This window comes from Castanea sativa, chromosome 1 (assembly GCF_040712315.1).
Source record: "Castanea sativa cultivar Marrone di Chiusa Pesio chromosome 1, ASM4071231v1".
Lineage (NCBI taxonomy): Eukaryota > Viridiplantae > Streptophyta > Magnoliopsida > Fagales > Fagaceae > Castanea > Castanea sativa.
Window position 1 is genome coordinate 63,887,968 of NC_134013.1, and position 22,387 is coordinate 63,910,354.

The 22,387-nt window shown below is 33.9% G+C and overlaps 2 protein-coding genes across 6 annotated transcripts; both read right to left on the reverse strand.

The window, feature by feature from the left end:
* Positions 1 to 2,062: 2,062 nt before the first annotated feature.
* LOC142632048 (uncharacterized) lies at positions 2,063 to 3,682 on the reverse strand. The gene is made up of 2 exons (XM_075806476.1): positions 3,338 to 3,682; positions 2,063 to 2,470 (listed from the first exon to the last, which is right to left on the reverse strand). The coding sequence occupies exons 1-2, from the start codon at positions 3,680 to 3,682 to the stop codon at positions 2,063 to 2,065; spliced, it is 753 nt and encodes a 250-aa protein (XP_075662591.1).
* A 3,439-nt stretch (positions 3,683 to 7,121) lies between these two features.
* Positions 7,122 to 15,707, reverse strand: LOC142622519 (protoporphyrinogen oxidase, mitochondrial). 5 transcript variants are annotated; one of them, XM_075796005.1, is made up of 18 exons: positions 15,517 to 15,707; positions 15,276 to 15,315; positions 14,241 to 14,376; positions 14,093 to 14,158; positions 13,778 to 13,828; positions 13,573 to 13,629; positions 12,132 to 12,208; positions 11,978 to 12,014; positions 11,763 to 11,828; positions 11,388 to 11,428; positions 10,594 to 10,726; positions 10,239 to 10,418; positions 9,716 to 9,790; positions 9,379 to 9,502; positions 9,187 to 9,295; positions 8,953 to 9,027; positions 8,703 to 8,809; positions 7,122 to 7,389 (listed from the first exon to the last, which is right to left on the reverse strand). In XM_075796005.1, exons 1-18 carry the CDS (start codon positions 15,548 to 15,550, stop codon positions 7,256 to 7,258), a joined length of 1,542 nt encoding a protein of 513 aa, XP_075652120.1. In that variant the 5' UTR covers positions 15,551 to 15,707; the 3' UTR covers positions 7,122 to 7,255. The 5 variants fall into 5 exon arrangements, with proteins under 5 accessions (XP_075652120.1, XP_075652122.1, XP_075652124.1 ...); XM_075796007.1 differs by having other exon boundaries at positions 8,906 to 9,027; positions 15,517 to 15,668; XM_075796009.1 differs by having other exon boundaries at positions 14,241 to 14,326; positions 15,517 to 15,615.
* Between the last annotated feature and the right edge of the window lie 6,680 nt (positions 15,708 to 22,387).

Consider the following 22,387-nt stretch of genomic DNA (forward strand, 5'->3'; position numbering starts at 1 on the left):
ATGTTTCAGCTTTTTTTTTTATTATTAATAAAAAGGGATACTAATAACTAATGAGATCAAGATAGATAATCTTCTAGCATTTTTGTTGCCTAAATTACACAAATTCATATCTTTTATTTACTATAATCATTATTATTTTATTCTATGAGAATCCTTATTATTTTATGGTGATTAATTTACATACAAACATCTCATAAACAAAGTCTCCCTCCTCTGTTAGTCTTTTTTTTTTTTGGTACCGCAAGTTTTTATGTTAGTTATATAAAAAGTTTCTACCTCTTGTGTAAATGCATTAATCACAACTAGCCTCCAAAATGACGTTTTGATTTTTGCCTTTTTGTTTTCACTTAATGTACATTATCAATACTTTGCTATAATGATTAATGTAAGATTTTCTAAACCTTTAACTCCCCAACCTCTCTCTCACGCTTTGCCTTCCCCTCTCAACTTTAACTATATGCCTCCATTCTCTTTCTTTCTCTCTTAAAAAAACTTTCTTTCTCTTAAAAAAAAAACCTTTAATAGTTAAATTTCCTAAACTACTGCTACTCTCAAATTTTGTTTCCATACTCACAATTTTTTAAAACACCAGGCCAATAGAAGAAACCTATTGCTCTTGTGATCTTTTGTTGTAGCAAGTGGCTATCCATCGCACATTAAGTGGCCTTGACATGTATGAGTTCAAGCTATCTTTTGTTACTTTCAAAAATTCAGTTCTTCACTTACAATCGGTAGGGTTAAGATCGTGAGATTCTGTGTTTTGTTATTTTCTTTTATAGGTTGTGTTATTGTGTATATCGATTTCCAAAAGATGCTTGAAATCTAGAACTGAGAAGTCGATAATTGTTTATTATAGTGTAAAAGTCTCATTGTCATTGTCCTTTCAAGATTGTTTAATCTTAGCATATGACTTGAGTAGACTGGTTTTTTCAAAATAAACAAAAGCTAAACCTGTTGTAAATCATACATTGGATTATAGGGATCAAGCAGTTATCATCTAGGGTGGAGGGGTTTTTATTTTATTATATTTTTTTTATACAAGATATAAATTATACTCTAACCAAATCTAAGTGTATATGTGTATGAGTCTCCCTCTTGGAGACTTGAACCCCGACTCTTACCCACCACACCCCGTAAGCACTCATACTTATGGAGTGACCATTCCACTAAGGATGTGCGGTAATAGGGTGGAGGTGGTTTAGTCAATGGCAATTGAATTTGCAGAGGAAAAACAACACGACTATTTAATCTGCATTCTTTAGACTCCAAAGCTTCTTTCTCGAGTAAGTCTCTTGATATTTCAATTAAGAAATACATATTGAATTTTTTCTTAAAATAAATTGAGTTTTGGGTTAATGGTTTTTTTTGTTTTGTTTTGTTTTGGTTTAATGGTAATTGTATAATGATCTATATGTTGTGTGTGCTTTCTTTTCTATGAATTTTAATAGTGTATGAATCGAGGATTTTAGCATTTGGTTCATCAAGGTTTTTTTTTTTTGAATTCTAAATTTCATCTTTATTTCATTATTTTGTTTAGCTTTTGTTACTTCTTATAATTAACTTGTTACTAGCAAATCTCTATGACAATTATGGTATAATATGCGTACAACATTCTCCAAAATTATATTACATAAAATATTACAATATTATCCGTGCATCGCACGGGCAACTTATTAGTTATATCCAAAAGAAGAGAGATTCCACAATTCCATAAAACACACCTTTATCCCAAAGTAAGGAGCTGCTGCACGTTCCAGTGAAAAAAAGATTGGTGCACCAAAGGATGATGTCACAGGGTACAGCTGATTGAAATTAGTGGAATACATTGTTAGCCAAGGGAACAAAGATCTTACTACAACTTGGACCCAAATACCATTAACTTTAACACATAACTGTCTTAGAACATTTATTTGTCTAACTGTTAGAGAAATTTAAGAATCAGACATCATTGTGAACAATAGCTCCTTGCGCTTCTCCATTGGATAGCCAATGAAAGCTCTCAACATATCTGGATTCTTAATAAGATAGAGATAAGCCCTTGTTTGCAATCTAGAATCAATTCCTATCTCATCCAAGAGATGAAACACTTCGGAAGACGTGCCATGCTCCTCTCAAAAATTAAATTTCCATCTCTCATTGCTGAAGCAACATTCTGAATTGCTCCCATAATTTGTTCCATGTCCTCATTTTTTGATGTTTTTCTCTTTTTGGCTTTTGAGGAGGCTTCACCCACATTATTATCACCCACATTATCACAACTCTCCAAAGTAACTTCATTTTGAGCAACTAAATGATCAATATCTTCAATGTTCTCCATAGAGCCCTCTCCGATTGAAGTAGCCCACCGTTGCCTCATCTCCGATGCAGTTTCAGCTTGTTCCCCAGTTGCTCTATCTTTTCTATAAAGCTCAACCAATTTGTCGTAGTTTGGAATTGGTTTGTTCTTAAGCTCTTTTGCTTTAGGTTTAGCCTATTAAAAAATGACAACAAAATAAGGTCACTACTCTCAAGTTAGTAATGTGAAATTCAGTATCATTAGTAATAATCTCAAGTATGGTTTTTGCCCTGCTATATATGCACTTACTAATCTCAAGTATGGTTATAGCCTTGCTCTATATGGACCAAGGTTGAGTTAGAATATACATGGCATGGAATGTTTGATATTGTCTAATCATAAGTTCATAACTCAACAAGCATGCCAAAATATAAAACGATAACTTCAAAAATTAGTTAAGATATTAAAAAGTTAAAGAGGAAACAGAAATTTATAAAACTTAATCTTGCATAGATTCTTTTTTCTAATGAATAAAACATGCATAACTTTTGTTTTATGTATAAATTATGCATATCTTCCTATAAGCTTATATATTTTTCAGTCGCTTGCAAAATCTTCCAAAAAGTTTCAAACAGAGAGAGCCAAAACCGTAACTGGTATATGTGCTGCAGCAGTAATTTTGAACATAGAGAGTATTTATACTTTGATTGCTTCCTTTTCTAAGAGAGCTTGGCAAAACAGTGCTTAAAAATGCTCTATCATTGCAATGTGTAAGACATGACTAGATGCAAAATCTCATCAAAGCTATTTACATGGAATTCAAGAATGCAGGAATTCTCTTGGGGTGTTTCATGAAGTCAAAGATTTAGCATTACTACATGGAAATTGTGGATCAACTTCCTAAAGTTGGCTTATGTTTATCCTCCTACTGAGTAATGATATATACCTTCTATTTGAATCTAAAAACAACATATTAGTTTACCCGTAAACTGATATAACATGAAAAAGAAAACCATAGAATTCAATGAAACAATATGAACTCCTAGAGTATAAGTGACAAACCTGGATTAGACTTTCCCAAACTTCCGGTTCAGCACTACACATTTTGGTGATTGGACTCCAAGCAAAACCACTCAATCCATTCTTAAACACATCATAGCAGTCTGGCCAATTAGACTTGATGGTTTTAATGTAATTTTTCACCTTTTGCTTGTCTATTGGTTTTTCAAATTTTTCTTGCAATTCCTTCACAATATTGTCATAGGCATGTGTGGTGATGACTGAACCATTTCTATTACCTAGATGATGTTGATGCAAGAGTGCATCAATAAGCGCATCATCCATAACAGCTGCCCAATATTCTCTATCTTTCTTAACCACATCATCAATAGTCCTTTTTTCTGACATATTTGAACCTATGAAAAAATATTTGAGCAAATAAATATATTTAACAAAACCATCAGAATGCAGTGGGCTTGTTTAATAGGCTTATGCGATACGGTGTCGCGTTGGTTTAACAAGTTTCAGAATATATATTGACAGAGATCTATAATTGCATTTCAGAAAATGCAAACAAATAAGGAATAAAAAAAACTCAGACGTCGAAACCACAAAAAATCAAAGATCAGAATCCAATCAGATTGCATGACCCGCAAGAAAGAAACTGTATAGTATTGAACACCATCAAAAGTGTGATATAACCAAAGTTATCAACTTATGTAGGTAACACAACATTGATACAATCACTGTACTCTCACAAGAAGAATCACATTCTTAAGTCACAATCAAAACTCATTCAATAGTTTATCCCAAGCAAATTAAATGTATCAAATACAAAATGACAAGTCCATAAAAAGAAAATTAAATAATAAAACAATTCTAATAAGAATCAGCCCATTAAAACAAAGACATAGTTCTAAATCCACTAGAAGCATTTGTCTACAATTATTAAATTTAGAATAACATCAAGTTGGGTTGGATGTATAATCCCTCCACATATCAGTTGCTATTGAGTTTCTTAAAATCTCTCCTTGGGCAGCATCATCATTTTTTCTCTCTCTTTGCACACCAAGCTGTTCATGGGGTTCAGGATTGTTGAAAATTTCTTCGTCCACCTCATGAAGAATTCTATGATCCGGATCTACCCCAATTAAGTAATTGTGCAAAATGCAACATGCTAAAATTATTTTTTTCTGGGTTGGAACTCCGTAAGACGGCTCATTTGAGCTTGCTATTATAGGAAACCTTTTCTTCAAGACTCCAAATGCTCTTTCAATTGCATTGCGTAAGGATGCATGTCTAAGGTTGAATAACTCTTTAGGATTTTGTGGTGGATTTATTGAATACTCTTTTAAGTGATAACGAACTCCTCTATAAGGTGCAAGAAGTGTGCTCCTCAACATGAATCCAGCATCAACAAGGTAATATTTACCTATAGGAATGACATGCATCATTATGTTGTTATACACTAATGGCTAAATTTTTTTTCTAACAAAATTACCTTGGGGGACTTTTAGCTTATCACGTCTACTTAATGCATTTTTTAAAATTCTTGAGTCTGACGCAGTTCCTTCCCATCCAGGCAAAACATATGTAAATTTTAAATCAAATGTACATGCCGCTAGCACATTTTGTGTTGGGTAGTCCTTTCTACCATGATATCTTGCTACATCTTCAATAGGAACTTTTGCTCGAATGTGTGTTCCATCAATTGCCCCAATGCAATCCTGACATGGGAAGAACTAAAACTGTTGAGTACTTACTTCTATATATTAAAATCTTTATATATACCACAATTAAGCTATTAGAGTATAATAATGTTTTTTTTTACCTTAAAATATGGGAAGAACCTAGAACTATTGAGTATTTCTATTGAAGTTTGAGATCCATCAGGTTGTTTTAGAAACTTCTCTTCTAGTTGTATCACAGATCTTAATACTTCATGGAAATGACGGTTTATAGTCTCATTAGAGCGACGGAAAAAAAAAAGATATTTCCCGATGCTTTACACCATGTGATAATATGTAAAGAAATTTGGCAACTTGTTCTTCAATCGTTGCTCGTTGTGTTGGTTGGAGGCCACCTTCTTTACATAGCATGTCACACAAATCTAAAAAAGCTCCAGGCCCCATGCGTATAATATCACGGCACTTTTTATTTTCAATTATCTCTCTCATTAGTTCATCGCGAACGCTTCGCCTTTCTAAACTCAGACTACTAATTGAGTAAGTTACTTGTCTCCTTTAAGGCCTCCTTCGAAGTATTAACCAATAGACAACAAAACAAACTACATAAGCAACTGCCATTCGACGTCTCCATTCCCAATCCCATAATACACATCTCCTTTTATTCTCTTGTCTATCCATCTAATTAAATTATCCCATGACAGCAAAGCTATTACAATCCATGATATGCATAAATACACTAAGCATGAAAAAAAAAAAGTTAATAGACTTGACTCTATACTCATAGATACAATGTGGTAGAGATTCAAAAAAACACTCATTAAGTAAAATAGCGGAAAGATGAGAAAAAATTAAAAGGGAAAAAACTCTCTAAAGCAAGAATTGTCCAAATCAGATGAGGCACAAATTTTGTATCTAAACACTTCTTAAAGGAAGAAATTCTAATATTGGTTTACATACATAAAATTATCATATTTATACACCTTTTTTATTATATTTGTAGTTTTGTACACAATTTCACTCTATTTAAAGAAAGTTTTTGTCAATTTTTTTTATTAAATTTTTTTTCTTTAAATAGAGTGAAATTGGGGTCTATTAATGCTAGGCATTCTCTTATTTTCTACCATTTTCATCATTGCAATAATGCTGCTTGAATGGCAAGGACCATCATGAATACCGTAGATTGTTCCCAACTTTGAGTTCTAATTACAAAGTTTTGAAGTTTAGGGTGTACATTGCAAGTACCTAGGGTGGATAAATGCGATTAACCTCACTAGTTTTTATTGTTTTTTAACTTCAAAAATTCAGCCAAACACACTTTTTTGTGGGCCACTGATTTTGAGAATTAAGTAATGAAAACTGAGTTTTGAGTTAGAAAATTATTATGATGATCATAACCAATAACTGATTATGATTTTTGCTATTCTTGTGCTCGGTGGAAGTGAAAATTCCCTTGTACAGAATGATTATTATTATTTTTTGACAAAAAAAAATAAAGCGTTATTTGAGGTCTATTAATGCTGGGTGTTCCCTTAGTTTTCTGCCATTTTCGTTATTGCAATAATGCTACTTGAATGGCAAGGACCATCATGAATATCGCAGATTATTCTCAACTTAGAGTGCTAATTGCAAAGTTTTGAAGTTTAGGGTGTACATTACAAGTACCTAAGGTGGTAAATGTGATTAACCTTACTGGTTTTTATTGTTTTTTAACTTCAACAATTCAGCCAAACACACTTTTTTTTTGTGGGCCACTGATTTTGAGAATTGAGTGATGAAAACTGAGTTTCGAGTTAGAATTATGCTCAAACCAAACACCCTCTAATTAAGTTTTCGTTCTTTTTGTTGCTATTGGATTAAGCTAATTATTGACTCTCATTTGCTAAAACGTCGATCACAAATGAAGGATGGCTTGGCCCAGTTCCCAAGGTTAGAGTATTCTCTATTATAAGCCTTATTCTAATCAAAATTGAACTAGTGGATTCTCTTTCGCCTATCGGTCGGCTTTAAGCAATTTAAAAAAAAAAAAAATTAGAACCATCAAATTGTAATCTTGGAAGAACTATTTATCCCACAAAATGGAAAAAAAAAGGGGGGGGGGGGGGGGTGGAATCTTGGGACTTATTAATAAACAAAAATGTCACAATAAGGTAACTCTATCATGCACAAAGAGATAATGTTCATTGCTTACCCTTCAAAAGAGGGGAATGGTATACATTCTGCAAGAGATAACCCATCCTTATATTCTTCAAAGAAGAAAGGTTAGAAAACATTTTAAGCACCAAGGATACACTTCCTATTTATATAATGTTGGTCCTTCCTTGAGCAATTTGTCATCGGAAGAAGACTCCAAATAGGAGATCACAAGATCAGCTGCTTTGCACCCAGAGGCTATTGCTTTGCCAACAGACAGTCCTCCCTTATGGTTACCTAGTTCATACCAGAAAAGAAAAATTAAAATTATCGATGGCATTAGCTGAGCAGAACATAATACGGTGGACAGAAGCCATTCTTGTTGGTCTCTGTCCATATAAGTTGTACACAAATAAATGTCAAGAATTCAAGATAAAAATCCACTTGGAGGATTCCTTAGCACTTAGCAGCAGCATAACATTTCTCAGTCAAAATCATTATTTTCCATAATTTTATCATTTTCACAAATGTAGGATAAGAAGCTTCATTATATTCAGAGGCATTTACCCAAAATCTACAAGGTGAATGTTGCAATTGAAAATAGTATTTCTGTGCCCAACACCATCTAATTCAGTTGGATAAGGCCACGAGGAGATAAGTTCAGTTCTACTTCAGGGCTGTATGTAATCCTATCATTTCATGGACAAAACTTAGGACAAGGAATTCAAGGAAAAGAGTAAGAAGAATGGTAACAATACAGATCCCCCAGTTTTCGCTGCAATGTCATTAACTAGCATGCTAAGACAGCATAAATGGTGATGTTCACAACTTATAGTGATATAATGGTAGGATGTGTTGTTATTTTCTTACATGAATGTCTTAAAAAGCCTAATAGAAACCTGATCATGTTTAATAACTCTTGAAGTTAAGCCATATTAAGATCTTACAAGTTTATTAAATTTGAAAAGTTGGCCATCGACTCCCTAGAAACTTTGGTTGGTTTGGGTCAATCCATGGGCGTCCACAGGGATTGCTAGTTTATTAAGATCTTACAAGTTTATTATCTAAATTTGAGTGCAATTTCCCATAAAAGTGACCGCCCTTGAAGTTAGGCAGTATTCCTAGAAAAATAATCGTTCTTTGTCAATAAATATTCAACGTTAAGTATATGTTGGATGATTCTGTTCACTCTCCTTCACAGAAGATTGCTCTCTAGGGGTCCATCTTACACCCTAGTTATTAAAGCGTGGAAATATGCCAAGTGTTCTAATAACAGTGTAGTCATTGATGTGTATTAAGGAGAATAAGACAAGCCGTATTTATCCACTTTCACATTCATATATAAGTTCAATTCATTAAGGTATTAATTTTTCACATACATTTTTTTTTTTGGATAAGTATTTTTCATATACTTTTCATTGAATTGCTTCACTTATAATAAGTTGGATTTTATATTGGTCTAAATTTGAACTTCTAGTTATTTAATAATAATAATATAACTTTAGGAATCGGCAGGATCAGCCAGCCCTTCATCCATCTGGAGATTGAAAATGATTGCTTATCCAAATTACAAGTTATTACATGCAAGTTTCAAGTTGATAAGTGATTACCTGCATAGAAGAATCCAGGAAGATTTTTCTCTATCGTTTCAATTGCTTCTAGAACTGAACCATAGTTACGACCATACAAGGGAAATGCTTTACTCCAGTAGAAATGACTGCCATTAAGTACACTTCACAATATAAGAACAAACTTAAATAAAGAAATATGGTAATTTACTGGATTTAACATATTCAATTCCAAAATTTACCACCTGAAGAAAAAGGAAAAATGAAAAAGAAGAAATATTGGTTTGTATACTTTACAAATGTGGGCTCTCCCTCTGCTCCCAACAATTGCTTGATGTCAGAAGAAACAATCTTCTTCAACTCATCCCTAGCAATATAGGTAACAGGAGAAAAATGTAAGTTGACGGGAATATATAATTAGAACAGAAATAAGTAGAATGACTAGAACTTGATGTAAAAGATATAACAGTAAAGGATATGATACATAATTTATTTGTTAAATCAAAAGCATGGAAACTTCCCATACGTAGAAGCTTTAGCTAGATCACTGTTTCGACTTCCCCCAACAAAGGTTGTATAAAGATATAGGTCATTAGGTGCACGATCTGGAAACATCATTGAAGAGAAGAGTGTTCCTGTACAGCAAATTACATACAGTTGCAACATTAGAAGAATAATTTAGATTGTTCATGTATAGTGAGCCAGAGCCAAGCATTACCAAGGGTTTTTAGACCATTTTGTTGCTCTTTAGAAGGAACAAGAACTCCAAATCCCTCAAGTGGTCTCTTAACATTCTCCTTCTTAAAGGTTGTGATTAAGACAGATAATGGCATGTAAGTCACCTGCAATATCATTAAGAATGAAAAGAACTGTTTTTCAGGTACCAAAAGTATCTGTTGAAGACTATAACTTGTTTAGTTATACCATTTACAGGTATAAAGATTAATTGAACGTCAATTTAGAGGAATGTTATCTCTGTTTAGATACTCAACCTGAAAGGAAAGCACCTACTACCTGATGTGTCATAATTCAAGTCAAACTTAAGTAATAGATACCTCAGGAAGAATGTCAAGTGGAAAGAGCGTTCCTCTTTTGGTGATCTTCATTTCTTTGACATTACTTAATGGAGCCTACAATAATTTAAGCTCCTTGTCAGTCAACAATGTATATAGAATGTGGCAAGTGTGAGCAGGTGAAACTACATTCCAGAATACAGAAGCATCTTCCATGCAAGTCATGTGGCTAACATGTAAGTATACATAATTTAGAAGCATTAAAGTGCCCTGTGGCACGGGTTCTTCCTTGAGAAACAACTTTCTTTAATCAAATTTTGTCATGGCAGTTGGCAGGAATCCAACAACTGTCATATGGAATACATATATTTTCTTTCTTGCTCTATTTCATTTATTCTTGTTTCATTTCTTTCAAATCATCTCACATCAAGCTGCATAAGCTTCAGCAGCAGCAACATCAGACAAATAAATCATACATTTTTTTTTGAGAATGTTAAAAATACATATTCCATGGTCTAGCAAATAAATGAGAACAAAATGTTTCTGAGAAAATATGTATACTGACCGTCATGATTACAGCATCAACAGATAAACCTTGTAAATGCTTGTCATGGTCGGAAGCATAAGAAACTGACCAATTTTCTAATGCAGACTTCCCATCACATCTGTAAGATAGTGACAAAACCTTTGAGTTCAGTTTAACATCATCTTTGCCAAGCTCTTTACACAACATATCAGTTAGCGTCTGCAAAAGACCAAGATCAGAATACAAGAACCAAGTATTTATTCTAAAAACCAGCAATGTGCAAAATAAGATCACAGTAAGCATTACATTCCTACATCTACAAGAAGCATGCTACACCTGAGTGATATCAGGCACAACATGCAAAACTACATAAATTCTTAAGAGGTATCAGTACCTGCATTCCACCATGAAAGGAAAATGAACCGCGCTGACGTTTCTTTTTTTCTAAAGTACCCTTTGTTTCACCACTTTTTACCCTTTTGGCAGATATCTTAGATTGAAGCAGCCCAGATATAATGGAGCCAAACCTAACAGAGTAGAAAATAGGCCAATCATGGACATTGATCATAAAACAAGCATCAATAAGTAGAATATCAATATGTATATGTTATTAAAAATTATAGATCACAATAGTTCATTCTGCCAATTCAATTACAGAAATAGTTGTACCAAATTAGGTCCTAAAGAATGGTTGCGAGGAGTCAGTGAGGAATGAAGCTATAGAAGCACAACGTTATTTGCAAATAAAGAAGACATCAAGTACCAAGAGAAATAGACCAAATTGTAATGTGGTCATGTAACTGTTAAAAAATAAAATATGCTCTTTATAGCCAGATGTACCACAAATTCTTCTCTAAATATTACAGGCTTTCAATGTTTCCAACGGATAGAAGAATTTCTATAAACAGCCAGTGAGGAATGAAGCTACAGAGACTTGACTATATATAGATCTGTACTCACAGAGGATATCTAATTGCAGAACATAAAGAGACAAATCTAAGGTCAATTGAATCATGAGTCATGACTCAAGTATAAATTCTCTTCTAACAATAGGATTGGCAAAGGCAGGGTTTGTACAGAATGACACAACTGACAGCGAATCCAGATTCAAACAAACAGCTAAGTCAAAAAAAATTCTTTGGCAATAATCAATTGTAAAATGTAGAAATCGCATAAAGTACACAGTACCTTTGTTCTAGATTCCACAGATCTGGGAAAGAATGCTGGATCTATTTGAAACATTAAGAAAGTAATAAAAAGAGGTTATTGAACAAATGAAAATGAATAAGCATCAACAGTTGAAGTCATAACATAAAAAAGTCATGGCTCATAAAAGCAGCTCTCTAAAACTAAAAGTTTCTGATTGCCCAAAAAACAAAGAAGCTCAAGTGTTTCTTATCTCAGCCCTGACCAGATTAATGCAGGATAAATACAGCACACTTATGCATAGGCATCTTCTTTAGTTAGTGACATAATTGATCAATTGAAAAAGAAAATCCTATGCTTGTGCTTCTTAGCAATTTTAAGTATGTAGGTAGTCCAAAGATCTTAGACATTACTCACAGAAAGAGATTCGGGATCTCCAGCACTTGTGCCCGCAACAAAAGGGTCAATGAGATAATCAACAACCTTACAAGTGAAAAGCACTAATTAGAAATGCATTAAATATTTCCATCTATCAATTTCAGGAAGAACAAAAGATTTGTTCTACATAAACATCACTTCATGTATAGAAATGTATGTATTACAGATTAATGGTGTTACAATACAATGAATACCTCTTTCCCAAAATGACGCTCAAAGAACCCACCCACACTACAAGAGAACATATAGCAAATAAGAAAACAAAGGGACTACTGTAAATAGTAACAAACAAAGAAGAGAAAAATTAAGAGCAGAAAACTTAAAATTACATATTTTTAGGGTCATCACCTTTCCTGTGTATAGTCATCAGAAACTTTTGAGGAGTTAATTTTCTTCCACAAAAATGGCTCAAGAATGATTTGAAACTGCACACACAGAAATGCACATATCGCTATACTCAAAAGGAGAGAGAGAAAGAGTTGTACCATGCTCCTTGAACTTGAAGAATGCTCACAGAAAAGATGTGCAGTGTAAAAGAAAAAATATCTAAATATCTAATTGGGTTCCACTTTATGCAATTAAAAATTACCTTGGCAACTCAGATGCAATTTGTATACTTGTGTATCAATTCCCCAATTGTAAATAAGTTTAGAAATATATGCTTTGTCAGATACGATTCTTCTAGTTTTGAATTGGCTGTCCACTTGAAAGATTTTCAAGCAAAAAGATACAGATCAACTAAGCCAAGTTTTGTACTAAGCCTTCCAAAGTGAGTTTTGTACTTTAAATTGTATAAAATGTGTCAAGAGTTGTAGAGAGTAATAATACAAGGCAAACACTAGCAAAATAAAAACTATCAAGGTGTGCCCTCCTATTTTCCAAATTCTTACAACAATTACAGGCCATGTACAATATTTAATATAAGTGACCTTAATATTTCCGTTTTTTTTTTTTTTTTAAATTGTGGGTAAAAAAAACGTTAATATTTCTCCACAAGTATACTTCTGTGGGAAGTCTTATGCTCTAGCATGTCAAGTGTCAAGAGCTATATATATACAATTTCATGAGTTTTTATTATTATTATTATTATTCATTTTTTTAAAGTTAATATAAGTGTCCAAGGGCAACCCAAGTACACAGAGTATACAAAAAAGCACACTGCATACCCTGTTTTTTTTTTATTCATAGGTAATAGATATTTTCATTAATAAAAAAGCACACTGCATACGCTTGAAAAAAGAAAATAAAGACAATTCCAGAATTTGAAGACGACAACCGAATGACCTTAAGTGTGCAATGAAACAGCACAGAGAACTTGTAGCTTCTTATTTGTGCACTTTGTGTAGGGCCATTATTATCATTTAACTGTAGTGAACGCTTGAAAAAAGAAAATAAAGACAACTCCAGAAATTGAAGATGACAACCTAATAACCTTAAGTGTGCAATGAAACAGCACAGAGAACTTGTAGCTTCTTATTTGTGCACTTTGTGTAGGGCCATTATTATCACATGAATCTCACATCTCATGTGCATAGTTGCTGGTTGCCATATTCTACCCAAACTTGCCAGTTTCAAAATCTAAGGAATTCATTTGATTAGATGCATATGAATACACATATGATCTTTGTTATGAATACATTATTTCTTGCAACATCCTTTGTCAACACACAAACAAAACATGTAATGATTATTGTCAATGGACCCAAAAACATTGCAAATTAATATATATATATATATAATGGAAATTTTCTAAGTTGAAGTGGTTTCTGAACATGTTTTGAAAACAAACCTTTGATTTGGCAGAAAGAAAGTTGCTCTTGATCAGTGCAATGGGATTTGAGGGTATCTGACATTAAAAAAATGAAAGGTTGTCATCACAGTTAATGCAGCTGCATATAAACAACAGTAACAAAATTAAATATTATAATAAAAAATAATGTGATACCATCAAAAGAAGCAAACTCAATTAGCACAATGTAAAAGGCGGGACATACCAGTACTGGCATCCCATTTCTTACAATATACCGCTTGTTCTGTGAAATTGGCTGTAACAGAAGACAACAATTTATTTAGTCATAAAAGTTCCATTACAAATGAAGAGAATAACTACCACAAACTTCAAAAGTTTTATTTCCAAAGCAATGAGGTATCTCTTCAAAACTCCAGGAATCAAAGTTTAGCAGTCAAAAGTCTTAAACATAGTTAGTGATAGGAGACAAATCAAAGAAAAAGATTCCCACCATAGCATGACAACGCACAAGTTACAGGTTACTCAGTTAAATGTTTGAAACAATGAAGAAAACCCTTACAAATTGTTGCTTTTCTCTAAGTCCAAGGTCATCAAGCAAACTTCTGACCTCCGGTTCACTCTCAGTCTGCACAGCAACAAAACCTCCATTACTATTGGTATCAAGTAAGAACTCATTGTCATCCCAATCTGCAAACAAAAAATTGTACCATTGTATTTGCTCCCTCATCCCAAATTAGACCATCATGTGAAACACTTCTTAACTTTCCTCCAGCTCTTCCTTCAGCTTCAAATACTGCGACGTTCAAACCATGTGATTTCAATTTGTATGCTGCAGCAAGCCCACTTGAACATCAAAAGATAAAGTAAAAGTCAAATTATGGAAAACAAAAGACAAATTATATCGCAAAATGTGTGAGTATCATAATATAATTTGTCAAATTGGATAATAAACTCATCACTGAAGCATAAATATGTTCTGGACTGATGGGCTTATTTCAAGAGAGTTTTTTTAAACAATTGGTAAGTTACTCATGCAATGCACCTGGTGAGTCTTGAACCCACAACCTTACATTCCATCCAATCATTGAGAGAGGACTGATGGGCTTACTTCAGCTGAGTTTAAATGCTCCAGACATTCTTAAGGGACCATAATTCTTTTTTTTGGACAATTCAATAATTACAATGGGGTTGGGGGGGGGGGGGGGTGTTGAAGCCTGGATGTCTCCATTGGAAACATCAGAAGGTGCCAGTTGATTTTGCAATGTCAATAGTTAACGTTACAAGTTGTCTAGAATCAACCAAAAGAAAGAGGCAGACAGCTGAAGAAGTTCAATTGTCTTCAGAATTAAGTTATTGACTGGTTCTAGACCGCTGAGGTAAGAGTGGGTATGGTTACCTTTTATCCTAATGGCTAAAAGAGGCCACTTACCAGTCAGCTTGAGCATTGTGTGCAGGCACAATTTACAACCATTTCACACAAATCAAATTAAACAAACTAAACATTTCCAATATATAATCAAACATTAATAGCTAATTCCATCCTAGCATTAGTCCTGCCTTTTCATGATTTCACAATTAAACCCCACATTATACATTCACACATTACATAATACTAATCAAATAAGTTGATTACCACATTGATGAAAGACCCACTCAGCCTCTCTCTAAGAAAACACAGTGAATAATTTACCAACAGCAGTAAAAATCCTTAACACATAAATATCGATTAATGAAGAGAGTACCTAACGCCAGCACCAATAACAGCTACTCTTTTAGCAGAGCCTGCAAAATTTCAAGAACCCATTATATCATTACATCATTAATCAAAGAAAAATCCTACCTTAAAACCAACCACACTTTGAACATCAATTTTCATACAGCATCAGACAATTGAAAAGGGTACTTGGGAAAGACAAGAAATTCTAACTCAAAAAAGAATACAAACTTTTTCTCTTGTACTTTGATACTGAGAGAGAGACTTACTGTTCTTCTTATTTTCTTTGGTAGCTGTGGCCATTTCTGTTGTGTGTGTGATTAGAAGACAAAGGCAATGTTGGTGCTGCTAAATTCAAAAGACATGAGAGAAGAGGAGATATTGATAGACAGAGTACAGCAACTCTTTGCTTTTTTTTTGCTTTGTAAATGGTTGGTTTGACTTTGAGGATAGATTTTTCAACGTGGGCTGTTTTTAAGTAAGCCCATAAAAATAGGCCTGGAATTATCCATATAAGCAACGGGTTTCCCACAATTTTCAATTTTTTTACAAAAATACCATTAAACTCATTTGGTTGAAGCTGAAAACGTTAAAGAGTTATTTTCGAATTCTATTTTTATTCTCAATTTTTTTTTTTTTTTTTGGATATTGAAAATGAAATGAGAACAAAAAAACAAACCCAAACATGGTTTTCATACGTGAGTTCCACAAAAAAATAGGAAAAGAAAAGAAAACATGATACATTATGTTTCTATTTTTTCAATATGAGAACAAAAAAAATGATTTCTTATATATGAAAAAAAAACTACTTTCTTCACTAAATATCCTCACAACCTTCTCCCACAATTTTTAATTTTTTTACAAAAATACCACTAAACTCATTTTGCTGAAACTAGAAATGTTAAAGATTTGTTTTCAACTTTTCATATTCTATTTTTATTCGCACTTTTTCTTTTATTTTTTGAATATTGAAAATGAAATTGAGAACAAAAAAACAAATTCAAACATTCCTTTTATAAGTGAGTCCCACAAAAAATAAGGGCATGTTTGGTAGACTGTAATGACGCTGTAATGTAATAGTTATTTATATGATTTAGTTATTCTTTAACTATTCTTTAAAATGAGGAATAACTATTCCTTTTTAAAATGTTGTATTAGCTATTTCTTAGTAAGTACAATTGATGATGCCAAGAAAATCAGTAGGCTGGATGCTTCGGACTTGAAAGGACTACTGGTTCTTTCTACGGCCTGAAAAAGAAAGAAAAGCGTATCAAAGGCGACCGGGGCTGCCGGCCAAAAATCCTCCGATGGCAAAGTTAGTTTTTTCCTCTAAGTTATTCGAATTCCAACTTTTTTGGAGTAAAAACTGAACATACCCTGGCCTTCTCTGAAACAGCATTTATATAGTGTTCTTATAGACGGTTATTGAGACAGGAACCTCTCCTGGATTCAGGGAGGCTTAACGTAACTGCCATAACCGTTTAGGAGTTACACTTCTATTCCACAACGGGTACATGACCGTTATGCGTGGGATAAGGGATTGTCACATTATATTCGGAGATTCTCCTAAGTATGATACCCTCGTCCTGGAATTCCTTCATCGATCGCGCCTGTTAATTCTGAGTGTAACATCCTAGTCCACGAATCTTTATATGGACGAGTCCTCATGAGGTAGGCTGTGCGCATCCCATGGACGAGGGATGTAGCTTCGCTATAACCCTCTGGACGTCCTTGTCCGTTACTCTCGTCTTGAGGATAACTTCTGGACGGCTGCGAAGGTGGTGACCGTCCAAGGACGGGTTGAGTGTTTTCATCCCACATCAACAATAATTTCAAAACTTAATATATTTCCAAGTAAACAAACTTTCCATGTGCATCTAACAATTATAAAAATAAAAAATCATAAAAATAACACTTATCTCTCTTAAATTTAAAAATAAAACAATTTTTAAGGAGATATAATTGTATGAGTAAGAAATTTCCTAAAATAAATGTTAAGTTTCATTCTAATATTATAACTCATAACCAAACAAATGAATAGGTTTAGTTATTACATTACAACACATTTTATTCCTAATAATAAAGATTAAAATTTCTATCGCAATCTCCATTCAGTGCACCAAACGTAACATAAGAAAAGAAAACATAATACACTATGCTTTCAAAGGAACCAAAAATCTCAACTCATTTTAAGAAGTGGTTTTTTATTTTTCCTCATAAAACATATTCTAGCACGCCTCCTTTTGCTTTTGGGCAGCTTCGGCCCACCACGACGACGTCATAACATTTTCCACAAATACAACTTCTTATTACCACCACGTGGCCCATTTCCTAGCCGTCTAATCCCACCTTTCGAACCCTTTGATTTCTTTGAATGTTGCACGTGCTTCAATAGCCCTTCCATCAAACCATGAAAATGTCCAACCTGATGCTTCCATAGCACACTACTCACCGTTGATTTCTTCACCTTTTGAACCGCTCTATCATGCACATCCCTATGGTGGTGTAACATTTCCCGACCATTCTCATCATCATCATGGTGATGATGGTAATGGTTATGATGATGATGAAATATAAGTCCTAATTTGTTCTTGAATTTTCTCAACCGTTCGATTGATTTTTTTGGGCTCCTCTTACGGCCTAATTGGAATCTTCTAATAGAACTCACATATGGACCGCTTTTAGTCTCTTCTGAGCTGCTTTCACTTGTAATTACAACAACTATTTTAAAAATCAGATCGAACCGACTGATCTGACCGGTTCAACCAGGAAAATCAGTTGAATTCGATTCGATTAAAAGCCCCAAAACCTTAACAACCGAAAATTTGGAAAAAAATCGGATTAAACTAAAAATTTTGAAAAAAATGATTCGATACCTGGTTCGGTTTTTAAAACCATGATTACAACCCTCCTCGACGTGGGACCAATGTAACCATAGCTTTCATTACTATTCCAGCTACTTTCACTTGTGGGAACAATGTTATGATCAGCCCAAGTTTGACTTGGCAACGAGTAACCATAGCTTTCAATACTGCTCCCACGACCTTGTTTTTTCTCACTAGCCCAACTAGTTTCACTTGTGGGACCAATTTGATGGTGGGTCTGAGTCTGACTTGGCAATGAGTAACCAAAGCTTTCTTTTTTTTTTTTGGTTAACGAGTAACCAAAGCTTTCACTACTACTCACACTACTACCTTGTTTATTAATAGTGGAGAAGTAAGAATTTGAAGAAGAGCTAGGACCCTCTGATTCATCAAGCACCTGACGTGGCAAGATCTTGTTGTGTGGGCCCATATGGCTGATCTTGTGGGTCCCTTTTCTTTGATCTAGTCCAAGTAGAGTTGGCTTGATTACCATCTGAAGTGGCAGTTTTCTTTCACTAGAACCAAGAGAAGAAGTGGGCCTCATTGACTAAGGTGGCATGGATGGTCTAGATCTGACAACATTCCTAGTTGTCTCTATCTCAGCCGTAGGATCTTTTTGTTTTTCACTCTCTTTGGAAGGCTGACTCATAGGAAACCTCATCACCGCTCTGACTCATTAAATCGTCGTTCCAACTCGTTGCTCGACTCAATGACCCAATTCTACTTCTCACACTTGGCCAGCCACGTGCTCTTGAAAATGATTCACTGTCCCCAACACCACCGATCTGACTCACTAGCTGACTCAGGGAATAAATGGGCATGCATACTAGGCTCAAACGACTATCATGTTTCCTGCTGAGTTGACTTGCTTGCTGACTCGGCAATTCATTTTGACCCAAACCCAAAACTGCAGGCTCACCAAGATAGCCCAGCTCACTTTTTTTAACAAAGCCATCTCTGATTTGTGTCAAAGGAGAATTAGCTATGTTGTTTGTGTCCTTAGCTGAGTTCTGCCTCTTCATACTGCTTTTCTCGAAGATCCATGATTGTTGCCTTTTGCACTTGGGTTTGTTTGAAGAAATGCTTGGTTTAGAGAGCATGGAAATTGCCTTCTCTGGTCTTGGTTTCCTGGGTGGTAGCTCATCTTTCTGTGAAGTAATTGATTGGAATTTGGACCCTTTGCTTGAGGCTTGAGCAATGATGGGAACAGATGTTGAAACAGGAGGGTTGTTAGAGACACTAGATTGTGCTGCTATAATTTTTGATACCAGCATGGGAAAATAAATTAGGCAACAATCCTTTGCCTATTAAGAAAATAGGATCCAATATCATACTTTGTTTTCTAAAGTACAGTCTGCTCTAGAAACAAAACCAACAAGAACTTCATTCACAGTACTGAATGACAAAATGTACCTTTGAATGGGTCTCAAAAACTCTTTCTGTTGCATTGTCAAGCAAAGTTTTCAAAAGCAGTTGTGCTTTCTCATCCAACTGTTTAAGAAGAAGAAGATCATGTTAAGATTAAGTCATACCAAAAGAGCACTAAATATTTTTTATGTTGCTATATACTATAAGACATCCATTCCTTGGTAGTAAAATTAGGGGGAAAAAGATATAATAAAAAAAAATGCAAAAAATACTACCAATTTTCTTATATAAAAAAACTTACAAAATGAAGTGATAATGAGTATAATTCATGTAAGCACAATAACATAATAAATATTTTTTTTGGTTAGTTTTTTTTCTCGTCTAAAAATTGACACTTTGGTTTTTAGAGCTTATGTAGTAAATTTTGTAGTATTGCAAGCAGCACTAAAAAAATATCAACAAGAAAGAAAAAATAACTATACTCAACAAATGATTTCTTTATTAAGAATAACTGGATAAGTTACAGACTGCTGACAAGGAATCAAAAGCAGAGAATGGCAAGAAGAGTTCCAAAGATATTGCACCAGCAAAAGATTCTCTATAACTTATTATGTTATCTGATCTTTTATTTGATTTTTTGAATGGTTTGTTATAGAAAAAGAAACCCTCACCTGTTGTACTAATAATAAAAGACATGAGATGTAAAACTAAATAATTATCTCGGTAAATACAATACCAGGTGGTTGTTTTTCTAGAATTTATCTTCTATCTTAGAAACTATATTCTTTGCACATTTTCGATTCTTCAAAGTATCTATAAAGACTATAATCAAATCATGCAATGAACAAAGAGGTACAATTCAAGATTCTTCAAAAGGATAGAGGATATTGCCACCACAATGCCTGGGGCAAAAAATTATAATTAAGAAACAAATAAAAGAAAAAGTTTATTAATTGTTTGTTGTTTATTTTTCCCATAGCCAAATTAATGAGTGTGGTACTGAAATAATACAATTGAAAGTCAAGACTTCATGACATGGTAAGTCAAAGGAAAACAGATTGTTTTAAGATAAAAGAGCTTACATTTTCTGAACTTTTGCTTTGCAGGCCTTGACCAATATTTTAAAGGATCCCATATAATTGTCTCAAGGCAAGGAGTTCAGACTCTACTTTCTCAAGTTCCATCTTTTCTCATTGGAAAATCTGTAAAATTTATTGAAATCAAGTTTAGCCACAACCATAAAACTTCATTAAAGTAAGGAGGCACAGGTGTTTCCTAGTTTAGGGGTTGGAAGTTGGAACCATATGTAATTGATTGTTTGGTAAAACAATCCAATTCCAACCTCTATAGAGGAGGCAAAAAGAATCATAATAAAGTAATATGAATATCACATGAAATAGTGGAAGTGTGTCATCTATATGGGGCATAATTTCATCCCAAAGCTCCCAAACATGACCACTACACCAAAATCATCATTCTGCAAGTAATGTTAGTATACAAAAAAAGGACCATTTAAGAAAACAAGTTTTTGGTACAACATACACATGCATGAACCATGCCCCTAGTTGTATTCACAGATATAATGGAAATTAACCAAGAGAATATAATTATAATAAACAAAAAACAAAGCAAATCACACATAAAAATCTAGAACACACTCATTCAAAAAACAGAAAAAAAAAGAACTTGAACAAAACACATATAAAATCCAGAAAAATGGATTTAATTCAAACTCAAAAAATTAAAATTCTCACACACACTGATACACCCAATTTTAACAATCCAAATCATCAACCCAGATGTTTAATACAAACCAACCCAAAAAAGACAGAAACCTAAATATCAAATCATTCACAATACATTAATTCAACTATGAAGAAAAATGAGTCAGTTTAATCAGAGTAAAAACTCACAAGCAACTGCTCTACATATGGAAGCTATGAAAGCAAATGGTTAATGATGAAACAGAAAAACAAAAAGTGCCATCTTCTCCATTTCTTGCCTTGTTTTGGTTTGGTTTTGGGTAACAAAAATAGTGAAGGCCTTTTGGAAACGCTAACACTTGTTTTGCGAGGAAATTTTTGGTGGTTGCGAACGTTGAGAATAGGTGTCTGTCGACGAATGAGAGTGACTACACGTGTCCTATGAGTAACGAGTAATGATTGTGTTTGTTTGTTTGTAAATGGTTTGAGTTTAAGGATAGATTTCAATTATCCAAAAAAAAATATATAGATTTTTCAACATGGGCCATTATTAAGTAAGCCCAACAGGTCTAGAATTGTCCAAATTGGAATAAATAAACAATGGTTTCTTGTCTCTTTAATTTAAATGCTTGAATTGTAAAGATATTAGATTTATGCAGTTTCTTTTCAATATATTTATAGCATACCAATGCCTATTTTAATGATTTGCAGACACGGCCTATGTATTATTTGATATATTGATTGATGCAGACCCTGATGATGGCTTCCAATATTTTTAGAAGCATTCAAAACTACCCTTTGTTGCTGTACCAAACTGCATTGTTTAGAAGAAGAATGGTGCTTTATTATATTGCACTATGAAAATCACAGAAGCCCAAACAGCCACTCAAGAAAAACAAAAGCCTTCAATCAAAGTTTTACCTCGTACCCAGATTGATAAAATCTTAAAAGACTATGAAGCAATCATCAATATTGAAACTCATGTCCAGCTCAACACTCTCACCAAAGCCTTTTATGTTGTCCTTACAATTATGGGTCTCCACCAAATAATAGTTGTGAGGACGATGATCCCTAATCCCATTTAAGTGGACTACCAAGATCATTTCCGAGAATACATCTTGGACCGGAGAAGAGCATTGGTTAACCACGGGGATTAGTACTAGTTAACCTTGGGGAGGAGCATCAACCATGGGAGGCGCATTAAG